The sequence below is a fragment of the Diceros bicornis genome, chromosome X, assembly GCF_020826845.1.
Source record: "Diceros bicornis minor isolate mBicDic1 chromosome X, mDicBic1.mat.cur, whole genome shotgun sequence".
Taxonomy (NCBI): Eukaryota; Metazoa; Chordata; class Mammalia; order Perissodactyla; family Rhinocerotidae; genus Diceros; species Diceros bicornis.
The window spans coordinates 26,689,598-26,714,399 of record NC_080781.1 but is presented as its reverse complement, the minus strand read 5'-3'; the positions used below and the strand labels follow the sequence as shown (position 1 = coordinate 26,714,399).

The 24,802-nt window shown below is 40.2% G+C and overlaps 1 protein-coding gene across 6 annotated transcripts in view; it reads left to right on the top strand.

The window, feature by feature from the left end:
• Positions 1-24,802, top strand: part of DMD (dystrophin) — a 743,617-nt gene that overhangs the window by 590,644 nt on the left and 128,171 nt on the right. For 3 of the 6 annotated variants that reach the window (XM_058535613.1, XM_058535611.1, XM_058535612.1), the window contains exon 18: positions 16,379-16,440. In XM_058535613.1, coding sequence (XP_058391596.1) covers positions 16,379-16,440 — 62 coding nt within the window. Of the gene's footprint in view, positions 1-10,278; positions 10,400-16,378; positions 16,441-24,802 lie in introns of those variants that run through there. The other 3 variants (XM_058535616.1, XM_058535615.1, XM_058535614.1) reach the window with 3 other exon arrangements.

The following is a 24,802-nucleotide window of genomic DNA, read 5'->3' as shown; positions in this document are numbered from 1 at the left end:
GACCGTTTTGGTGGTCTGGACCAGCTACTATTCTTTGCTGGGCCTGCCCATGCGTCTGTGGTCAGTTATCATGGCCGGACTCTGAAGTCTGATGGTTGGCAGGCTGTCATTTAGGAACAGATGCAACTAGGTCTGTGTGTCTTGTCATCCAACAGGCTAGCCCAGGCTTCTTCACAAGGAAACTTGTCAAGTTTCTGCTTGTGTCACATTTGATGTTGTCTATTGGCCAAAGCAAGTCATGTCATAGGGTCATCCCAGACACAAGGGGTGGGGAAAGACTCCACCTTCTGATAGGAGGAGATACAAAGTCACATTGCAAGAGCTGGATACCAGGGATGGGGCCAGAATTTGTGGCTGTTTTGCCACAAGGTATTGGAGAAAAGTTATTGGCAGGTTCTTTAGTGGACTGAGAGGACTCTGGATTTAGGTATAGGTCAAATGAGATGTGCTATGATAATTCTTGCTTTATGAGTAATCATTGTGGGGCTAGGCAGTCGGTTTGTAGCTTCACAGCCTATGGTAGAAATACAGTATCCATAGTCTAGTGATTTTAAAATGTAAAAAATATCAATGAAAAATATAATTAACTAACTACTTATTACTACTGGGAATTTAATGAATGCTGCTGTGATTAAATACTGAAGAAAGAAAGATTGTGACTTCCTTTCTGGTTACTCTCCTAGCTGGTCACTTTTTAAAAAGAATTTTATTCTTAAAGCTGTTATTATTTTTACTCTTAATATGCTTAATATCCCCATAACCATAGACTGTCTAAAATATTCCTACAATCATATGAGAATCTCTTTTTGTCTTTTTTTGTAAGCATAGTCATTGTCAGTCTTCATAAACACTTATTCAGATAGATTTCCCCAAGCACTTAATAGGGTGAATTTATAGGTATTAAATAGAATGAGACCCATTCAGCCCTAAAATGTCACCATTCTGTCAGGCACACGTTTGCCAATTGTTGGCCTAGACCTGGGCACACTAGTAAGGACTTCGAATTAGGTCCCACTGTAGGGTGAGAGCAGAAGGATTGTTTCTCAGTTTATGTTTTGAAGTGTGTTGCTCAGACAGGCAATATGCAGTTGTGTATAGTAGTGTGAGCTACTTGTTACTCCCCTTGACAATACTTTTAGCAGCAATGTTTTTTCTTCTGTAATGTGACAATATCACCATGCCATTTCGAGTAAAACGAAAGGCGTAGTAGTTGAGTTCCCACGCTCCATTTCAGCTGCCCTGGGTTCGCAGATTCGGATCCCGGGCACAGACCTACGCACCGCTTATCAAGACATGCTGTGGCAGGCATCCCACATATAAAATAGAGGAGGATGGGCACAGATGTTAGCTCAGGGTTAATCTTCCTCAGCAGAAAAAAGAGGAGGATTGGCAATGGATGTTAGCTCAGGGCTAATCTTTCTCACACACACACAAAAAAAAAGGCTGAGTGATTCCGAGTATACTCTCAAACAGCTACCCAAAGGAAGAGCTGGCAGAGAAGACATACCCTAAAACTTGAAATATATTCTCAGGCCCTGTAGCACCTCTTGTGGCTTGAACTTCAGACTTGATGAACTCCTCTCTAATTTGTGAGGACCTAGATTCCACGTTAGAGTCTTGATATTAACTCAAGAATGTGATTTGATATTCGGTAGTATTTTCTGTGTATTAGCCTTCCAGAGACAGCAAAACCCAATATTGGCCCAATACTTTTTTGAATTCCAAGAAAGCATAATCTGATTTCATAACACAGCAGTATGTTAACATTAAAAAATCCGTGCCTTAGTAAATTATTAATATGAGAGGTGAGCTCACAGAGTCAACTTAAGAAACTTGCTTCAGCTCTTCGTACCCTAACAAAAACATGCAAGGATTTAAGCCTAGCTAGCTCTTAATTGAAATGTATGCTCGCTAATCCCAAGAGGTCAAGCTAACCACCTCTCCCTTTTGGCTTCTTTTTTTATGTCTCTACTTCCGTACTTATAATCCATCTAATATTGTGTTTCATCATGTCTGAGTCTTCCCCACCCCCCAGATTGTAGGCTCCTTAAGGTCAAGGCCATATTTGAGTCCCCCTAGTAGAGGAACCTGATTATAATGTTGAAATTTTTAAATATTTCTATGTCCATCCCCCAAACACTTCCTAGGTTTTACTAGTAGTAAAGAAAAATGAGAAGAGTTTGACTGATAAGCGAAGATGTATATGAGTGCCCCGTAAATAAACCACGATTGCAGTCATTTAAAGAAATGAATATAGGGGAATATTTAATAGAGAAATTTAGTCTAGGTGCAGCACATGAAAAAAATTTCCTGGAAATTTGTGGATTCATCAAAATTCCTTGCATTCATATTTTCCTTTTATCTTAAAAAAAAAAAAATGCCTTGACAAAAATAAACCAGAGCTGGAGTACAAGATTTAGCCCTTGGTAAATCATTAATTGGTTCAATTGATTTTTACCTCCATTTCCCCTTTTGTGGATTCCAGTCTTTTGGGGGAATTCCTACCACAGCCTGGCTGTTCAAGGCCTGCCACCAAGAGGACTTCTCCATCAGGGGGTGTAGGTGATCTTTCTGTCCCCCACAAAACCAATATTCACTTGTCTCTCACTACTCCAGGGTTCTGCTCTCTGATAATATGAATGTGAATACACCTTTTAACATGTGTGAATAGTCTTTATAGTTTAACCTCAGCCCCAAAGAATGATAGTAATGGTGTAGATTTTACTCCTATCTCAAGCTCGTGGTTAGTGATTTATCTTGCAAAAAAAAAAAAAAAAACTTATTTTACTCACTTGCTTTCTTCTTAGATGTAAAAAACAAAAGGAAGAAAGGTTCCTTTTGCAAATTGCTGAAGAGGAAAGACTGAAACTCTTAGACCCCTCGTTTTCCCTCACACAACAGTCTAAAAATGAAAAGTTAAAGTGACTATGCTGAATTTCTTTCGTGCTGTATTCCTAACAGCATTCCTGGGCGTATTGGGTTTTCTTGTAAGGAATTATACCTGCACAACAGGCTACTTTGTATTAACATAGCAGTCCCCAGATTTCAAATCGCTTTCATAGGCATTATGTCATTTGACCCACACTATGGCCCTGTGCAGTAGTATCTGGATTTTACCGATGAGTCAACAGAGCTCCAGAGGGGTTAAGTGACTGGCCTCTAAGGGTGAAGTGACTGGCTCTAGGGGCAGAATTGGTCTGGAGTTCTGTCTTGCTGCCTTAATGCCTCTGCTAGAATATACAGCTATGCTTGCTGAAGATTAAGAGGCTGCTTTTGATTCTGGTAGATATTCATCTCAAAGGGAAAAAAAAAAACCTGGTATCTTCATTCAGTAGCATTTGAATATTAAATTTTCCTTATCTGTTTCAATTTAGGATGACTTCCTTGTTCGCTTGATTGACTGCTAATTTCTTTGTTTACTTTTTTCCAAATCTCAAGAACCAAGTCATAAGTATTAAACATGGTTGCATTAGTATGTAACATTTTTTATGAAATTCGACTATTTCAGAAAGGGGTAATTTAGGCAGGCATGTATGTAGAAGTTTGCATTTTAATTAAAAAGCCTCAAAATGAAATGAACCTCTGACAGTAACAGATGACTACTTCTAAAAGCTGCGTTACCATTTGATATATGCTCAGTATTTTCTTGTGGGTAGTAAGTCCTACGACTTGTTTCAAGGAAAGTGACAGGACTAAAACAATTAAAAAAGACAAAGCTGCTCTTTTTTAATCATATGCTCATAAATAAAACTGGGTTATGAATTATTTCCAGAGAAGCAATTGACAAAGTATCAGTAAATCACTCTAAGAACTAAAGCTGTCTTGCTTTGTTTGAATGTTTAAACCAAACCTCTATCCTTGTCCAATGATGAATTTCCTTTGACAAATAAATATTTACAAAGTTTGAAATATAGACTTTGTGCACTTCCTAAGGCCAAAGCATGCTGCTTAAACTAAAATTTAATATTTTCTCTCACCTCCAATACACCAAAATAAGAACGTAACTTAAAAATCATTCTCTCTTGTAGCACATTGTCCATTCATTGGTCTTCAGATCATATTGGCTTTGTGAGTTTTCAGGTGGAAAGAAAAACTGTAATTTCTAGATTGATCAGAAAATCGGAGAGTATTTATGGATTTGAAGAAAACAAGAAAATCTGGCAAACAGAATTTTCTATAACCCCCATTATGAAGTTAGGAAGGACAATTCTTTCAACATCCTCCCATTTTCCTGTGAAAATTCTTCATCTGGTAAAATGGTTTGATTGGGTAGATCAAAGGGTTAATTTACTTGTGATTTGAGAAAAGACTGAGACTTCCCTTATGTTTTTTTAACGGTGGTGTGTGGGAGGAAGGTAGAAAGAGGCCCCAGAATGAATTCACTAATTGGGGTTTTCACCTGCTGTGAGTCTAATCGAATACAAAGACTTGTTTGTAGCTGAAGAGGAAGGGAGATTATGCAGAGTGTCAGAATTTCTGCCTAGTTTTGAAATTCCTGTTATTTGGTGCAATCGTTTGGGAAAGGCAGACAAATAGTTACAGCTTTGAGCTGTTGTTAAGGTGGACCAGGAATGCTGTAGTCAGATCTGCTTGAACCACCTTAACTAGTTATTCCTTTTTAGCAGGAGGGGTGTGCTTCCTATACATGGGGTAGCTCTATAGCTGGCAGGCTAGTAGGTACGAGGAAGCAACCACCGGCCTGTGAGGTTAATGAAGTGTGGCTTATTTTAGTGAAGATGCTAAACTTCACATCTTTTTAGATGTTCGGTTTGATATAGGTGGCTCTGTGAAGCTTTGAACAATCTTATTAAAAGAAAACTGCGTGAGAGTGAGGCCAAGTTTGACTTTATCTGGAACCTGTTTGGTGAAATCTCCGGTTTAGATGGCAGCTGCCTCAGAGAGCTTTCCTCAGCCTGGCTTACTCTGCCTCCCTGCAGGGGAAGGGCCTGGAAAAATAGGCTTTTGTGTGGGTGTGAAGTGCTCTGTGTCTGGATGTAGAGGCCTCTTCATTTACTAGTTAATGTGAACTGACTGGATATTCTTATATTCAGAAGATGCCGGTTTCAGATTGATCTAAAGGGATTGTTATACATATTTTAATTAGTACACCATGGTATTTACCCTAACTAGCAATGACTCACCATCATTGTAAGCATTTGTTGGATATCTGATTCACTCTTCATGGCTAATACTTGCACTACGCAAAGAGAAATATGGAATCCTTATGTGTTTACTAGATACCCAAATGTTGAAATTTTACTGTAAAATATGTATTGTGCTTAGTTGAAGCAATATCTGAATTTCAAATGGATTTTTCTAAAATGACGCAGGTTAGACTTAAGAGTGGTTAGGGAATAAAAAGCAATTCAGGTAGAGATTCTTGGAGCTGGAGGGAAGCTGGACCCTAGAGGGTGGTGAAGTCCCTCAGGGCTATCCCCAGGCAAGTGCCCAGTGCAAACCATCCCCTGTCTTTTCCTTTCTCTTTCTGCTCCTCGTTTTTATACTGGTCAAATCAGGCTAACATTGAAACCACAAGCAGCCTAGAAAGGAAAATGTTGTGTTTGTAGAAGATAGAAGTAGCCTGGCCTCTGCCCTTGGCCCTTCACGCCCTCCACTAGATGGGCTCTTCTAAACCCGTGACCCTACAACACTGACATTTCAAATCCATAGCTCCCGTCCACACAGCTTCCCTCTGAGCGCCAGACTCAGATGTCCAGCTGCCTCTTGGATCCCTTCACTTTTACATCACACTGCCACCTCAAACTCAACATGTTCAAGACCGAATTCATCATCTCTCCCTGACCCTCTTCTGCCTAAACCCGCCTCCTCCTCCTGAAATTCCTAGCTCGGTGAATATTACTCATCCAATCTTGGGAGTCACCCTAGAACGGTGATCCTCAACCTTGGCTGCATATTAGAATCACCTGGGGAGCCTTAAAAATCCCAATTCCCTGGGCCGGCCCCATGGCTTAGTGGTTAAGTGCGCGTGCTCTGCTGCTGGCGGCCCGGGTTCGGATCCTGGGCGCGCACCGACGCACGGCTTCTCCGGCCATGCTGAGGCCGCGGCCCACATACAGCAACTAGAAGGATGTGCAGCTATGACATACAACTATCTACTGGGGCTTTGGGGAAAAAAAGGAGGAGGATTGGCAATAGATGTTAGCTCAGAGCCGGTCTTCCTCAGCAAAAAGAGGAGGATTAGCATGGATGTTAGCTCAGGGCTGATCTTCACACACACACAAAAAATAGAATCTCAGGGTGGTGAGACCCAGGTATCCAAATTTTTTAGTGCTCCCCAGGTGATTCCAGCAGTGGCCAAGCTTAAGGATCAGTGCCCTAGGTCTTCCCTCTCTTCCAATCATACATCCAATCAGTCAAGACTCCTATAGTTTTACCTGATTTTATTATTTCTCCACTATCTCTGCCACTGCTGTTGTTCAGATCCTTGTCATACTGCAGTCACCTTGTATCTGGTCCTCTGATTCCAGACTCTTCTGATCCAGCCCCACACTGTTGGCAAAGTGGTTTTTCTATAACACAAATCTGACAGAGCCACACTCATGCTTAAATTCCTTCTTCTTTAAAAAGCTCCCACAGGGCCGGCCCCGTGGCTTAGTGGTTAAGTGCGTGCGCTCCACTACTGACGGCCCAGGGTTCGGATCCTGGGCGCGCACCGACACACCGCTTCTCTGGCCATGCTGAGGCCATGTCCCACATACAGCGACTAGAAAGATGTGCAACTATGACATACAACTATCTACTGGGGCTTTGGGGGGGGGGGAAAGGAGGAGGATTGGCAATAGATGTTAGCTCAGAGCTGGTCTTCCTCAGCAAAAAGAGGAGGATTAGCACGGATGTTAGCTCAGGGCTGATCTTCCCCACAAAACAAAACAAAACAAAAAAGCTCCCACATACCTTTGAGGATACAGGTGAAACTCTGGATCGTCACACTACATTCTTCTCAATTTGCCCACCTGTCAAATCTGTATCTTGACATTCTCTCCCAAAGACCAAGCAGACCACTGAAGCTCCTGGAAAGAATAAGCTGGGGCTTCTTTTCCTTCACACCTGCTGTTATTACCATTTGTAATTGTTGATGTGCCTTTACCCTCAACAGGCCAGAAGTTCCTTTTGGGCCTACAGGGGAGGCTTCTGGAAATAACTGTCCAATGAATGAGCCTAGTCTCTTTTTCACCTCCAGCCCGTGGAGTTAACGTTCTCCTCTATCAGTGGTCCCCACTCAGCATCCAATCTAGGACTCTAGCGGGTAGCTTTCACTGGATGGGTCCCTGTTTGGTTAGGATCCTGGGAGAAACAAATGGTTCACTCAAAAGTGGTACTTGAAGAGACTGTAATGAAAATGCTATTCACAAAATTCTGGACAGGGTAGGGGAAAGATCAAGGGCAAGGGGAGGGAATTGTTTAGGGGACCTAGAGAATGCTGTTGCTATAGGAAATGACTGCCCAACAAGACTTGTGGCTGTGGACAAAGGAACTCAGCCACTGCCAGGCCCAAGGCCAACAGGAGGGAGCTTGGGGAATAAATACCCAAACATCTCTCTCCTTCTGCCCTTTTATCTCCTGCTATAGGCCTTTCATCATTGCCTCCCATTGGCTGAAAGCAAAAGGAAGCCAAAGGGCAAGAGAGTCTGTCTGATGCCATCCATAGAGGTCCAACCTCCTGGGCACAGAGCAGAGTGGAGAAGGGCAGAGCACAGAGCTGGAGAGGAGACTGGGAGAATATCCAGCACAGTCCCTTAGGTCAAGAGGTCCTCATTTTTCTAAAGTACCTACAGTGTTTAAGTGATTCAAAGACTGGAGTTTTGGGTATGAAAAAATTTACTAGGTCGTCTTCCTGGGCCTTAGACCATCTCATTCCTTCCTTATGCCTATTTCTAGCAAATTTACTCTCCTCTGCTCTCAGCCAGCGGTGAGATCGCTTATGAGCACACAAGAAAAAATACAGATATTTCCCCACAATAAAAGAAGCCACATCTCTCCACAGCAGCATAGCAGAGGGGCTAAGAGCATGAGACGTGAAGCCAGACTCCCTAGTTCCAATCCTTGCACTGCCGCATTCTAGCTGTCATACTGGGGGCAAGTAGCTCATGGTAGGTTCTGGAGGCAGGATTTCAACTTAAGTTTTTTCTAGTAGTGGAGTCCCACGCTCCTTTCATGTTTGTGTTTCACAATGGAGTAGTAATAGTAATAATAATACGAAGAAGAAGGGGAGGAGCTACTATAAGCAATTAGTGTATTATCATCATGGCATCACTATGTAATTTGTATGTGAAATGAAGATCTATAAATTATTTTCTTAACGCCTTTCCTTAATAAGCAAAATGCAGAATCTAACAGAAATTGACAACAAAACAGTCGCTGAGATGCCCATGTCATTCCTTAATAATACTTTCAGTATTTAATTTCTAAAACAACATCATGATTTGGGAACAAGCCTTCAAGTGCCTGTAACTCCAGTCTAAAAAAGAACTTAAGGATGTATTTTTGAGGATTGCCATCTGTCAAATTTAAGAAAAAATCTGAAGAGTGATTTCTTATTTTCCATTCTTTTTTTTTTTTTTTCAAAGAATTGTTCCTAGTAGTTTTCTAGTTGGACACTGAGAAAATAGACTTGAGCATTTATATTTTAGAGAGACATATCAGAACTGAATCTTGAGCAGGTAATTTACAAGTGTAAAACAAACAAAAAAACCAAGGAAGAGAATGACAACATGTCTCACCACACAGGTGTTGCAAACCTTTAGTTGATTGATTTCTAATCTTTACAAATGCCCATGCTATATAAGGTTTGTGTCTTTTCATTGAAATAAACGTAAAGAATATTTAAGTGATTCGCTACCCTGACACAGAGATTACATCACTGATTAATTGCAAAGGCCATGACTTGCTCATCACAGAACACTAATCTTTCTCCTCCAAATCAAACCAGAGGCAGACCTAGAATCTACAGGTGGACCCAGGGACAGCCTCACCCAAAGTGAATCCTACTATGCCCCCCTCCGACCGGAATAGCAGTTGCCTCTACAGCTCACTGGCTCAAATTTTTTTTTATATTTTGAATATTTGCTTTAAAATGGCCATACCAGTCGCACCCACATGCACATGTCTTTAGTGCTAACGTTTACATTTTTTATTTGGTTTGTCAAGGTGATAAGAAACCCGGCACTCCCTTTCCCTTTTTGTTCGCGTACTTTATTTTTTGCCCCTTTTGCCATGCTGTAGCAGACAGTAAAGGGAGACTGATGTCTACAGTCCTTTCAGCTCGAACATTCTACCGGAAAAAATGTTGAGCAAAAAAAGGATATTATTTAAAAAGAAAAGGGGGAACATGTTTTAAACTGTAAAGTGAAGTGGAATGAATCAACCAGAAGAGAGAGGGACAAGGAAATGGGTGAAAGAAGAGAAAAAAAAGACGGCCAGCAAAATAAATGGACGAAGAGGGACAATGAAACCACTAAGGGAGCTTATCTTCAAATACTCTCTGGACTCTAATCGAAGATAATATGTGAAGGTTGTGAAAAATGCTTGTGCTAATGAAGGCTTTCTTCTTTTTGGAATATTCCCAGGCTTGAAATAATTTTGCATAGTTAACCTGTATCATCATATTGCAAACTCTAAGATTAGAAATATTTGAGTTGTCCAGGCCCTGTAACTTTTCCAATAAAATGTTCCATTGGAAATGGTTTCCTTTCAGATTTCTCTAAAAGATTACTAAAAGACCAAACTGTGCCGCACCACTGGTGGCGGTGGTTTATTTAGAGAATCTATACCAGTGCTTCTCAAACTTCAGTGTGCTCCGTTTCTGATTCAGTAGATCTGGGCTGGGGCCTGGGAATTTTCATTTCTAAGAAGTTCCCAGGCGATGCTGATACTGCTGGTCCCAGGACTACACTTGGAGAACCACTGACAAACACAAATGCTTCTTACTTATCTGCGATGAGGTCATTTGCACCTAGGTCATTTATTTAAGCAACAAGTAGTCTTGCTGGAGGTTTTAAGGGGGTTCTAGCAGGGCTGTGTGTGGCTTCCAGGTTCCTGGGACCACCTTAAATCCCCTCCTCTGGCTTGCTTTCTTTTTCTTTTCTTTTTCCTTTCCGTTTTCAAAGCCCTGACTGCCGGGTCTCTGGGAGTCCGGGTTCCCAGGTCGCTAGGTGGGGGCGGAGCCCAGCCCAGCCCCGCCCCGTCTGCCCGCAGCGCCCCCTCCCCGCCCGCCAGCCCGCGCCGGCTCCTCCGCAGTGCTTTCAGCTGCGAGCCTGGGCGGCGGCGACGGCGCTCGACTTTCGGGGAGCCCGGCGGCTCTGGGAAGCTCACTTCTCCGCTCGCGCCCTCCGCCGACCGACCACGCAGCCCTTACAGCCATGAGGGAACAGCTCAAAGGGTAAGTGCATCGGGGTCCCCTCCGATCGCCGCAGTCGGTGCACTTGTGGCGCGAGCAGGGGGCAAACCGAGGCGGCCAAAACTTGGACAGGCGCGGCGGCTGGACCCGGGGCACCGGGCGGCGGGGCGTCGAGGAACCTCCCCCGCGTCGCCGCTGCACCGCTGCAGGTGCGCCCCCGGCGCTTGCCCCCAGCGCCTAGCTCTCTGGGCGCCCCTTCCCCTGGCTCTGGGACGGGCTCAGAGACAAAAAGCTGATTTCTCGCCCTACCCGGAGGGGACAGCGCGTTCCCCACGCGGGGATTGGGGCTGCGGGAGCTTTTTGCTCCTTTCCGGGCTGTCTGTGTGGACGTGAGCCAGACAAGCTGTTCCTAAATCGTCGCTCGACCTCGCAAAGGCAGGGGCGCGCGCGGCTCTACCTTCCATTGCGCTGCAAGTGCCAAAAGGTCAACTTTCTGCCTGATTTCTTCCGAGGATTCCAACTGACATTTCCCTTGTTGCATTTTCTACTGTGTTTGTCCCTTGCCCCAACACTTGCAGAGATCAGGAAAGAAAGAAAAAGCAGTTAAAGCCCAGAAGTCAAGAGTCTGACATGGACAGAGACTCGAGGTTTTTTTTTTTTCTTCTTTTCCCTCGGATTGAGTGTGGAGTCCATTTCTGGGTGCCCTTCTCTCGCGTTTCTCCAGGTGTCTGTGCTCGCCTTTAAGCAAAGTTTGTCATTCCCGATCCGATCATGACAATGAAAAGGGCAGGACACTTTGTTTATCTCAGTTTAATTTGAAGTTAAGTTTGAAGCTTAAATTGAACGGGTTTGCTTGCCTAAGGGAGGCATATTGTTAATTATAAAATGCTTTAACATCATGAAAAAAATGCATCTGATTTAAGTGGGGAACCAAAGTCTAAGTGAAATCTACATTCTTGTCCAACAAGCTCTTCTTGGTCTCTCTGCTGCTTTATCTTTGTCACCTCTCCTTGTCACCCCCCCATCACCCTTTCTCTTTTGCCTAGACTTTTTATTTCCTTGTGCCAGATCCCCTCTTTGGAAGATACAGTTGCTTCTGGAGAAGGGAGAAGAGCAAATGAAACAACACAGTTATGTGAAAGGTCTCTGACCCTTGATCACCGTGGAATTGGTTTCAGTCATCATTGTTTGATCTTGGATTGAGCACGACCCTGAAGTGAAATTGCTTTGGCCCAAGTTGAGGGTGGATGGGAGTTAAGCCCTGAAAAGCAAATAGAACTGAGGACAAGTAACAGCTGGAACAGTCACCGAGGCAATCATCTTTGCCCTGGCTTGAGCCAAACAGAATAAGATGTTAAATATCCCAGGGAACAAGAAATGGGGACTAGAATAGGATTTCTGATGCTTAGATGGACACCCACCCCCCTAACTCCCTCCCCACAGTAGCAGAAACTTGTAAATGTATTTTCCCATTCCCACCCTGCCAGTATTCCAGCAATGCAAGCCAAGTTCAACATTTAGCGTGCAAATGCCAAGGTTCCTCTAGAAAAAGAGTCAGATCCCCAGATTAAAGGGAAATGATTTTGTGTGTGTGGATCAATGGGCTCCAGATTATATATGAAGCCAAACTCTAATCCTCTGCAAAGCGCAAGAGAACGCTACCTTTTTATATCGCTGCATAGTGATAAGTTTCCTCTCTGGGAAGTAGTGGAAAGATATTTTTTAAAAAGGCAACTGTTTGGAATATTTTCAGTACCAAATAACAGTGGTGGCAGAAGAAATCTTATTTTAATTAGGCAACTGCCATTTCTCCGGCAAGAGCAGTAGAAATTTGTTACTTTTTATAAGTGTTTAATGTTTGTTTTTAAGAAACTAAAAAAGCAATTCCAATAAGTCTGATTATTCCAGCACTGACAGCAGGAACAGCTCTGAGGCAGTTATAATAACCTTGCACACTACTTGAAACTAAAGAAGGTGAGAGAAAATTTAAATTGTATGGTAGGAAATTAGGTCAGCCCTGTGCTCAGTAGAGTAATGCTTTAATTTCTTATTATTGACAAGTAGGTGTTGCCGGGGTCTTTTGTCACATCCAGTGATTTTTGTATTTTAATTTGCATCAGGTTCCTATCACGGCCTCAAATACAAGGGAAAAGAGAGATTATTGTAGCTTGTACACATTAAAAAAAGGAGAAATCAGCGTTTGAAGGCCGTTCAGAGAGGCATATCTGATGCCCGGTTTTGGAACCAGCAGGGCCAAAATCAATAACATGTTTTCAAGATTTAAAGAGCGTTTTAAGGAGTATTTATGAAGCTGGTCTCTGTGTTAATGTACATGCAGAATTTTGATCTATGTTGAACATCATTGTTCTCTGGAAGACTGAACAAAGATGTACCCATTAACTTGTGAACAGGTTTCAGAATTTCCTTTTTGGCTGGACAAGGTATATGGAGAGTGTGTTTCCGATGTGAAAAGCGAAGCGCAAAAAAAGAGACAGTTACCAAAAACAGTCCTACCCACTCTTCCGCCACCCAGCTTCCCAACACAGCGTATTTTTCTGTATTGTCTGTATATTCCAGGTAAACCTGAGCTGCTTCTCATGGAGTCATTGATAATTCTCTGTTTTTGAAGACAGGCACAGAGTAACAACTACAGCTGTAAAATCTGTATTGATCACAGATAAAAAATGTGTCCTAAAAGGTAGAATATAGATATGAGTTATGCAAATTTGTGTTTATCATTTCATCCTGTTCATATTCATCTTTCCTGTCTTTTTTTTTTTTTTTTTTTTTTTTTTTTTTTTTTTGTGAGGAGATCAGCCCTGAGCTAACATCCGCCAATCCTCCTCCTTTTTTTTGCTGAGGAAGACGGCCCTGGGCTAACATCTGTGCCTATCTTCCTCCACTTTATATGGGACGCCGCCACAGCATGGCTTACCAAGCAGTGCGTCGGTGCGCGCCCGGGATCCGAACCAGCGAACCCCGGGCCGCCGCAGCGGAGCGCGCGCACTTAACCGCTTGCGCCACCGGGCCGGCCCCCTGTCTTTTTAGGGGGTTAAATATGTCCCACTAGGGCTTTGGATTCACCGCAGATTGAAAATACCCCCATATGGTGAAGTGAATGTTTGGCTCTTCATATAGTTACCAAAAAATCTAAAGTCATTTCAGCTCTGTTGCCAATGGTTTTTAGCATTAAATGATTAGAAGATTATTTTTCAAGTTATTTGATCAGTCACACCCTTTATTCTTTTCTCCTTTCCACTTGTGCTCACTTCTTTTGCTTGGTGCTAGTTTGCAGCTGAAGTGAAACTAAGACGGCAGAGGTGAAATATAAATCTGTTTTTCTAGTTACTTTGCGTTGCTTAAAAATAAAAGGTTTGTGTGTTTGAAGGGAAAAAGGTAAAAGAAGATTGGCTTTTGGATTTGTTTGAGTTCATTTATCTAGGTTATTCAAGTCCCCCAGAATCACAAGTAATTGGGAGAACGAGTACCTAGAAAGGACTAGTATCTAGTAACACACAAATGGGGGATAAAAGGTGGGAGCTTAGAATTTCTTTCGTCTTCCAGTAAAGGAAATTTCAGTTTAGCTAAGGACTGATGAATTAATTAAAAAAAAAATTTCTAAAATCCTTTTCATCATTTTTAACCACTAAAATAAATTCCTTAAAAAGGTAGAGATGTAGGTATATCAACAGTCATGAGGGCTTTTTTGGAGGGAGGGAGCTACAGGAAGCTCTCATTTACTCTATGTGGGATTCTCCTGTCACTTGTATGCAAGTTTCTCTTTTCTTTTGGAACTGCATTTGGTATAGGTTATTTCTTCCCCGTGTTTGTCCGATTTCAAGTCCATTACCGATGGTGGCTTTTCAGAGTGGTTCCGTCTGTCTCTGTCTGGTCAGGTTTATCAGCTCAGACACGTTTTTCTGCCCATCTATTGAAGATGCTACAGTCCTCCCACATGTTGAGGAGATGGGCCATTATTATGCAGTGTGTGTAATAAGGGCCTGTACATGTGGACACACATGCTTTTCCCCTCTTTTCCCTCCCTCCCTGGTGCTCACAGATGGATGGCCTTTGGAAATGGCGGAGGCCTAAATGCAGGATAGTCTCAGTAGAAGATAACCTTTCCATGCAGGGTACTTATGTGCAGAATTGGTACACAATCACATTCCCAGCTAAAAGACGCTCGAGAACAAGCAACACTTTTTTCATGAAGCTGCAAGCTGCAGCCTCCTTGTGCTGTGCATATAAAGTACCAGTCCCGCCCACCCCTTCTCCAGATCATAAACCAGCTTGGTGATGGGGCTTCCTCAACTCCCCTAAAGCATGGACAGCATCTCCTGCACTTCTTGCTGTTTAAGACTTGAATGTCACTCTGGTACATTCCCTTGACTGAGAAGCCTCTGTCGCACTCCTCAAATGCGAATTGTCTCTGCGGAAAAGGAAAACAGAAATGAACATGTTAGGAGGAGAGGAAAACAGCCCTTCACAAGTGAACATTTTCTCGTCCATTTCTTTCAGTAGCCTTCACTGTTCAATCAATGAATAGTAAATATCAGAGGGATGGTCTTTGAAGTTGTGCAGTTTGGGGAATTTCTACATGTTTTTGTGACACTTATGATATTGTATTATATTTATCAAACCACAATAAATGTTTCTCCTTTCTGCTTTTTTATTTTTTAACTGAGGTAATATACTTTGGGTTTTTGCTTTCTACGAAGGGTCTTGGGCTTGGCTGACTTAACTGCAGTTGGATCCACATCTATATTATAATCAACTAATAAAAGGTTTGCTTTTAGTGGGCAGTAATTTGGGGGCCACGTAATAATAAAAACCACCACCTGTTGTGTGCCAGAAGGTGCCGTTCACTTACTTCCGTCAACTAATCCTTTAACTCTCCCAGGTGAGCAGGCTTACCCCAAATTTCACAGCTAGTAGGACACAGAGCCAGAATCTAATCCTAAAATTTAAAACCTATGCTGAGGTCCCTTGACATTGTTGCCTCCCCAAACTCCTATTTCTGTGTGAGTCCTCTGTACTTTGTGCTCTCTTTGAAGTGTCTACTACATTTAAGCTCTTTCTCCTCTCTCCATCCCCACCCTTCCCCCAAAGATTATGAATAGGGTCTGCGTATGAGTACCGAAATATCGTTGAAGACTGCATTTTACTGTATCAAAGCCGGTCATGTAATCCCTGAAAACTGGAAATCCGATGCTATGGTGATTTATGTAGATGGGCCAAAGTAAAGAAAAGTATATGTAGTTATCTCTCCTGGGTTTATTCATGTAATTGAATGAGGAACAAAGGTGTTTTGTTCTTTTTGTGGCAGAGCTGATAGCCGGCAACCACACTTAGCTAAACTTCAAGAAATGGAAGAGAACCGTGAATGCTGCATTCAGGCCCAAGTAAATACTATAGGAAAAGGTGTAGTGGTGGATAGAGTACTCAGTTAAAAAGACATTCTAAAAGTAGTGGGAAGAGGGAAGATATGATATATTAGTTGGGCAATGGATATACCTTAAGCTGAAATGAAATACAGCTATTCATGGATATGAGATCTGGATATGTAGAAGAAAGAGTAATGGAAAACTGTCAGAGGCAGTGAAGCAAATGAGAAGTGAGGCAATTTATATATTAAACTAATGTCCAGTATCTCTTTGACGGAGTTGAATAATGCTTGTCAGTGTCCTTTCTCAATGTCTCGCATTGGACGGGTGAAGAAATCCTGATTTTCGATTATTGCTTACCTTAACAAGGTCATTTTATTATAACAGAAGCACAACTGACTTGTGAGCGCAAAAAAGAAACAAATTCTGGTTACCAAATAATGTTCATATTGCTTTTCTCTTTGAAAGCAAAGCTAGGGGCCTCTGCTTATAAGAGAAACATTCTTCACTACCTGATGGAAATCCTTTGAAGTAAAGATGTGGAATGATTTGAGAGCAAACCAAGCTTTTTTTTTTTCTCCTTGTCTCTACTACCCATTATAAATTCTAAAGTCTCTCTTTGTATTTTGTGTTTTAGCCACGAGACCCAAACAACTTGCTGGGACCATCCCAAAATGACAGAGCTCTACCAGTCTTTAGGTAAGGATGTGGCCCTGTTTCCTCCAGGTTAAATGCCAGATGACTTTTAGGATAAAGTAGTTTGTAGTATGCAAGTCGTTTTTTTGTCTAAATATGTCACTGGATTGTTGAAAAGGTGAAAACGTCACCTTTCTATCCCAAATTGATGATTGGCTTTACTTTTTTCAGAGGTTCCTTAAAAAAAAGTTTTAAAATTTCATTGATTCCTGAAAATTCAGTATACCCGAGAAGGTCGAAAGGTCTTGTAGTTTTCTTTGCTGCCTAAAAGGATGGAAAAAAATACTTGCAATTTATGGCAATTTTTTTCCCCATCAAGAAAGAAAATTGTTTCAAGTTGTTCTTATTGATTTCTTCCTTGTGAAACCAAGACAATGCTTTTGCCAAACCGTGAATGTTGTGTAAAGGAATTATCTGCAGTCTTTCCAGTACTCATAGTTCCTAAGCCTGTCAGGTCATCAGCGTAAACATTTAAATGATTTCTCTACTATGGCTTGTTTTGTGTTTGTTTGAAAGCCTGACAATTTTTTTCCCCCTCATAACTTGGAATTTTTTCAGCAAATACACAACCTCCAAATAAGGGGAAAACACCAATCTTTTTAATGCCTGATGAAAGTCCACTCTATGCCATTTTAGATCCATCGGTAATAATTTGAAATGAATTTGTCTTACATTGTAACGAGATGTTGTTGTTTTTAATAAAAAAAATTAGTCATGTCTACTCTACTACTAAAAAAAAATTTTTAAGTCTGCTTTTTTGTGAATGGACATATTTATAGACTAAAATGCATGAGATGAACTCTGTGGGTTTAAAGTTATGTGACAAACCCCATGGGTATTAGAGTACTTAAACATAAATTCTGTATAGATATGTGTAGATGGGGGGGTGTGTATCTGTGTGTGTGTGTCTGTGTGTAGTTATTACTGCCTTTCTGTCATTGGTTCCCATTGGTTAATGAATTACAGCTATAGAGACATTAAAGGAGTGGGTAGAAGATATTAGCCAAAAAAATTGTTTTCCCAAACTTCTTCTCATTATAAATGAAATTAGTTTCTCCGGGAAGATCTGAAAAATGTAAATACAAACCATGAAAAAGAAAAGAAGTCACTTATAATTCTACTAGCCAGAGATAGCCAGTACATTTCAAGTAATGTGTCATTTCTGTCTAGCAGTAAGAGTGTGTGAATGTGTATACACATACATACATACAAACACTTATAAACATTTAAAGAAAATTAGGATCAGCTAATTTTCAAGTGCTACATTTGCAGCCCCTACACAATGGTTCTGGCTTATAATGCTGCACTGTTTAGACCACAGGTGGAAAACTTGAATGCTTATATTTTGGCAAATAAGAGAATGAAGACTTCATCTGAAGTGGACAGCGGCTGGGCTGGGGAGCTGGTAGTCCTAGCCCAGTGCTCTCAGGACTTGGGATTTTTTTAAGAGAAACTAGTAATCTGTCAATAAAGAGCTAATTTAAACTTGTCTACGGGCCTCCTGATTATAGTCTCTGTTTTACACAGACTCAACCCACCCGTAATTTTTTCCACTGTAATCACAGTGATCTTTGGTTGTAATATTTTAATTTACTTTTATTTTAAAATAATAATTATTGTAGAATACTTGTTCATAAAGTTTAAAAATATAGATAAGCTAATGAAAGAAAAGAAGAAAAGACAAACCATCTATAGCTCACCTCTTAGAGTTATGTTTAATAATCAAGTAGGTATCTTCAAAAATTTCTTTCTATACATACGTTTTTACACAAATTGGATCATTTTGTTTTATTATAATCAGTTTTTTTTTCACCTAGAGGTAATGTACCATGGCCTTATTTTCATTTCATTGCATTGTATTCTCTACTGGCTTACTTTTAATTGCTCTGGAATGAGAAATCACAAACATGGTTGATAAAAAGCTAATTATGAACTATCAATGAATAAGTGTTTGTACCTTCAATTGAAATTAAATACACTTTTTATCATCATATTTCTAAAGTTTTCTCAGTAGTTTGAATGTTATAGTAAACTCAAAGCTAGTAGTCCAACATGATTTGTGACCATGGGCAAATCACTGACTTTGGAATATAATGGAATTTTATAGTTGCAGGGGATTTTAGAGCTCATTTATTATAAACTTTCTCTTTGATGAAATCAACTTTATTGAGATAATTTACATATACTAAAATGCAGCCATCATAAATATGTGATCAATTCCAACCCCCTTTGAAATTCTGTTTTTTGCTATCTTAATAACAAACATCTTGGAAATGAACTAGGTGTTGAAATTTGCATTTCAGCTTTCAGAACTAATATTTCTAGTATTTTTATTACAATCAAACGTTACTTGGGCTAACGTTTATCCAAATGTGACTCATTGAATAACATCTTCCATTTATTGAGAGCCTACTGTACGTGCTGCGCATGGAACATCTCAGCCACCATCGTGCATGGTGGATGGTATCAACAGCCATATTTCACAGGGCAGTGAAGTCAGGCACGAAGAAACCATTTATCAGGGCTACACAGCTATACGGGCTACACTGGGATTTGACCCAGGTCTTTTTTTAGTATTTTTATTTGTCTCACTGATTTTATTATCTTAGTAAAGTATGTCCATATAGGTTACTATGCACTTGCTACAAGTCAGTACAAATTGACAGTTTTACCTATGGATAGAGAGTTACTTGAATGGTTACTTGAATGGAACAAACCATTGCATTTCTAGAAATAGTATGGTGGGTTCCTAGATAGTAGGCATTCTTCCTTTTGCTACTGTGGGGCACACATGGAATGATTGGTTTAGTTTGTTGCGTGTCTACATCCCTGAGATACCCTATAAGATCAAGTACAATTATTACTGCCCTTCCCACCCCCAAATTATGGTGTTTCAAAGTTGAAATAGAAGCATAACATGCTGAAAAGAAACCTTTTATTTCTCTTTTATTTTTATATATTGGCTTATATTTTTCCTCAAGAGATATCCCTCTAGGTCCAAGTTGCTATTTTGAGCTACATGAAATGGTTGGAAGCCTTCGATGCACTCAAGTCATGAAAGAAATCATGAAAGCAGAACTGGTATTGTAGGCTGGTGTGTTAAATGTTTTAGACTAGGGCCGGCCCCGTGGCTTAGCGGTTAAGTGTGTGCGCTCCGCTGCTGGCGGCCCGGGTTCGGTTCCTGGGCGGGCACCGACGCACCGCTTCTCCGGTCACAATGAGGCCGTGTCCCACATACAGCAACTAGAAGGCTGTGCAACTATGACATACAACTATCTACTGGGGCTTTGGGGGAAAAAAATAAAATAAATAAAAATTAAAAAAAAAAATGTTTTAGACCATACTTAGGTCCCTCTCCTAATAGAAGCTGAACACTTGTCTGTGGTGACATGTTGAAAATGTCAAGATGTTGCTTATCCCCACCATACCCCCCACTCTAGACATATCTCAACTGTAGAAGCTACAGTGGTTCACAATATGCATGAAATGTTGCACACTCCTAACTATGCCCACTTCTGAGGAGGTTTCCATTCTCTAATTTGCCAAAATCCCCAACCAGCTTGTTCGACATGTTACTTGCTTTGCCCCCAAAAGCATTCAGGTGTTCGCCCCCACTCCTCACTCGTGGGCTGAACAGCATAGTATTTTAAGCCAAAAACATTTTGAAAGGATTGAAAAAGTGCTACTTGAGCATGAACTGATGGAACTGTTAATATTGGAGATCTCTAGTTAATAGAATTCTAGGTAATTTTCCCCCAATTTTCTACAATGAATTTATATTATTTACAATTAGATATTTAGCAAAAAAGTTTCTTCATCAATACCCCCTACCCCATTCCTTAATGTCCCTACAGCTATAATTCATTAATCAATGAAAACCTATGACAGAAAGGCAGCAATAGCCACACACACACACACACACAGACACACACACGCACGCACACGCACACACACATCACACATACATATATGTACGCAGAATTTATAAGTATCCTGAATCCCATAGACTTTGTAGAGTGACTTTAAACACAAGGAGATCATCTTATGTGTTTTTAGTCTCTAAATATGTCCATTCACAAAAAAGCAGACTTAAAAAATTTGAGTGGTAGAGAAGACATGGCTAACTTTTTTGATTTAAAAATATGTAAGAGAATTCTTTTCAGATTATTCTCAACAGATCTAAAACAGCTTTTTAGGGTGAGCTTTCATCAAATGTTAAAAATATTTGTTTTCCCCCTTATTAGGCTGTGTACCTATTCAAAAAATTACAAGTTATGAGGGAAAAACTTGTCAGGCTCCCACACAAGCACAAAACAAGGCATAGTAAAGAAATAATTTAAATGTTCGCACTGATGACCTGACAGTCATTAGGAATTTGAGCATTGGAAGGTCTCCAAAAAATTTTTTACGCAACATTAATGGTTTGGCAAAAGCATTGTCTTGTTTTCACAAGGAAGGAATCAATAAGAACAACTTGAAAACAGACTTTTTTCCCAGCATTTTTCTATGACTACCCCCATTGTGGTGGGGTGAGTGGTATATGAAAAAACAAAATTTCCCATATCGGTTTTTATGTGGGCCTTAATATCCTTTATCTTTAAAATGAGGGTATGGGACAAAAGTGTAAGAATTTTGTTTGTTTTTCTCTTACTTGGGGTGAGCTGGGGCAGGTTGTTTGCAAAACTTGCTGTGATCATAATTTTTCAAGAACTACCTTCAGCTGACTCTGCAGACAAATGGATTTCTAGAAGTTTAGTCATTCCTATTTTAAAAAATGCGCATTCTGGGAAAACAAACAACGGGGAGAAGATCCTGCCACCCATCCGTGTCTTACAGGCAGAGGGAGGCAAGCTGTTATCAAATAGGAAAGCTCTTGAGATCTTTCCCACAAGAGCTGCTGGGGCATCCGTTTGTTGTTGAGAAGACATCTTCGTCGTTTCTTAGAAGTAATAATATGCTCGATTCATGAGGTGAATTTCAGGTTTCTGTTAGCATTTGTACAAATTTACTGGAAAGACTCTTGTTCCCATAGGTTAGTTATCTTGGTAATTTAAAACTTAAGGATCCAAAAAGCATTTACAAAATCAGTAGATGTTAGATAGTAACGTGTTCTGGAATTTATTTTGAAATACTAATATAATATTGATTCATGTGAAGTGCTGTTATATGATTAAAAGCCTGTCATTTTCCCACAGTTTATGTCTAGGTTATTAAGTCCATCACTGACATTTTAAGTAAACATTTTTTTAAAGAAGCCCCCCCCACACACATAATATGTTCTACTTAAAAATATTTTAAAAAGTATTTCTTAGTCTTATTGGGGGGTATATTAATTATAAGTACATTGAAATCTTTGTGTGGTCCCCTCCATGGTTCCTTTCTGAACTACAATCTGAGGTGTTTACATTAGTGATCCCAACAATACAGCACAGGAATAGCAGTTTGCAAAGGAGACACGTAGGTAAAAACAGGATAACGTGAAGAGAGAATCATTAAGCTTCAGAAGATTAACTGACTTTATTTCAAACCATTTACTAAAATCTAGATGTGCTGTATGATCTAACATTACTTATCCCAATTTCCTTTTCCTTCGTTGAAGCCCCTTTAACTACCAGTTTTTTCTCTAAGGGTGCTGGTTCTCCTCCTTTCCTGCAGTTCTGGCATTCTGCAGAAGGATCTAGTCCCTCTTATCTGTTGCCCAAGTTTTGGAACCCACTGCCCATGATGCTCACTGGAATGATGCAAAAGCTCTCAATTTTCAGAAATGGACTTATGACTTATGTTTTAGGAATTCTTAGGAAAAGTGGTCTTAAAAACGCTGTAATTTGAAGGCAGTCCATCAACACATGGCCCTTAGCATCATTCCTGTTGCCTGAGAAGAGCTTCAGAATGTTAAAATGAGGGCTTAGTTTTAGGGTCTGTTGGGTCTGAGGCTGGTATGATTCTTCAGGCAGTCCTAGTTAAGAGGACTAGATAAGTCCCAGTTAAGTCAGGAGGCTAAGAGCTTCTTCAAGATACAAGAATATCATTATTAATAAATAATTGCAGCTGCCAAAATAGCGTTAGAAGCACTGCCATAGAAATCCTGTACCTCTTTCCTCAGTTTGCCGAGAGCAAGGAGAATAAGTTAGCTCATTCTCTGTCTCTTCTGATAGGCTTTCTACAGTCCATTAAGTATTCCCTCCTGAGGATGCTCTATGATTAGGAACTGCGGGATTCTGAATGACTATGAATTCCTTTTGCATTGGGAGCTTGTCCTAATGCTTTTCTCAACATATTTTGTAAACTAAACTGTTCTCAACTAAACCACTCAATATTTAGCATATTCCTTTCCTTGTCTCTTGTCTTTAGTTCCTTAAGTAATGCTAAGTATTAAAACGTTGAGTTCCTTAAGTAATGCCAAGTATTAAAACCTCTGCCTTTTGATTTTCTACTACCATAATGCCTTGAGCTGGAAAGAATACCTAAATTCAGATGCCAGCTTGGGTATAACCTTGAGCTAGTCCTTTACTTTCTCTTGGTCTTAGATTTCTGACTTATCAGTTTGGGCAATGATCTTCCATCTCTAAATGTTTGGTTTTAATTTAACTCCTGGCTACATTCAGGCTTGGTCTTATGGATGCTATGCCCAACTCCCCAGTTTCTCTTTGTCACCGCCAGCCTGGAAGATATGAATAATAGCATCATCACATTTAGAATAATTGTACTTTCATCTGTGTAGCACTTTACAGTGTGCAAAGAGTTTTCAGAAATAACCATGTCGGATCCTTACACGGCTGTAAATTAGGTATATAGCTGGCATATGACCTGAATTTTCTACCAATTTTAGTTTCAGATCTTCTGTTCTGCCATCCCGTTGAGTAGACTTCCTGTTTTTGATTTGGAAAATAATGCTACCATATCAGTGGATGGGGCAACTGTTCCTTCTTTCTATTTGGACTTGAGCAGGCTGAGGCGCAAGACTTAGTTGACTTATTCGTACTGACGTGTGGGGAGAAGATAAGGAACCAAGTCCAGAGCACATATTTTATGGCTCCTGGTTCGCTGTTCTCAAAGGAATATCCGTTACTCGTAGCATGATTTATAAAACTGCTTTATCAGCATAATTAAGCTATGGAATCTCAAATGACGTTCTTTTATTCCCCAGCTGACAAAGTTAGCACAGGAGATTTACTCAGATTTGCAAAATAGAAGACATAAGACATTAAGACTGTTATAAATGTTCTTCCTTGACTTCTATCCTGCTTATAAAAGAAAAAAGAAAAATAATCTACTCTTTTAACTTCAGTTAGGATAAATTGATTTTCCCCATTTGTAAAATGGAAATGTAATCTTCAAATCAAAATTTATGGCATTTTAATGGAATATTCTTTTATAATATTTTTTCTTGTTCAAATAACTTGGTTTAAAGCTCCTAATTGAAGAACATAAATAAATAGATATTTCTGAATTGCATCTTCCAAAGCCTATTTCAGAAGGAAACTCAAAAGGATTCTCTCTCAGACTTAAACTGGTTTCCAATTTAAAAGTGCTGCCAAATTGTAGTTTGCTTGATCTAAATAAGAGGAGTATTTAGGTTACACCTGCAGCTGTGAGAAAAGTGCTGGATGTATACAATTTTATGTAGCTGGGTCTGCAGAAGTCGATTTTTGCACACGAAGTAAAAGCATCTAAAAATGTGTCTGCTCTTATTCAGACATTTCCAATATTTCTTTTTTAAGTGCACAAGTCTGATTACCTCTGTACGTCTCTCGGGAGCTGCAATTTTGCTGGAAAGAGATTTGGAACAGTCAGAGCACTCACATAAAATAGATAGTGAGTTTTTAAAGTCCGTATCCTCTATAGTAGTAATAAAATGACCTAAAAATATTCTGAAACACTCTCTTATAACATAGTGGATGAATCATTAGCTTATTTATGAATTGGTAATATTCTGTGAGAATGTTTCAGAATTTGCCAATCCACGAAGTCTTGATCCCTTGCATAACTCCAGGGAAGTCCTTGTGCCCCCTCAAAAACTGAAGCCTGTGTAACTGGGACAAATGTTATATACAAGTGTGTGTGTGTGTGTGTACATGCACATATATACATATATTTTTATCGAGTATTAATTTTAGTGGGAAAGTGATTAGTTTTGTATTTTGCTTTCTAGTTCTATAAAGAGTCTGTCAGTTTTAGAGCTGTGTTTCTCAAACTGGTGAAGGGCAGTTTTTTTTTTTTTTTTTTAACATATAGTATGTCACAGACTTTTAGGTGGTCCTACTGAAACTGACTAGTATGCACTCACACCACATGTAATTCACTGCACAAGTTCAGCAACACTCGACGTGGTCTCTATTCTGTTCCGTGAAAGGAACTCATTGAT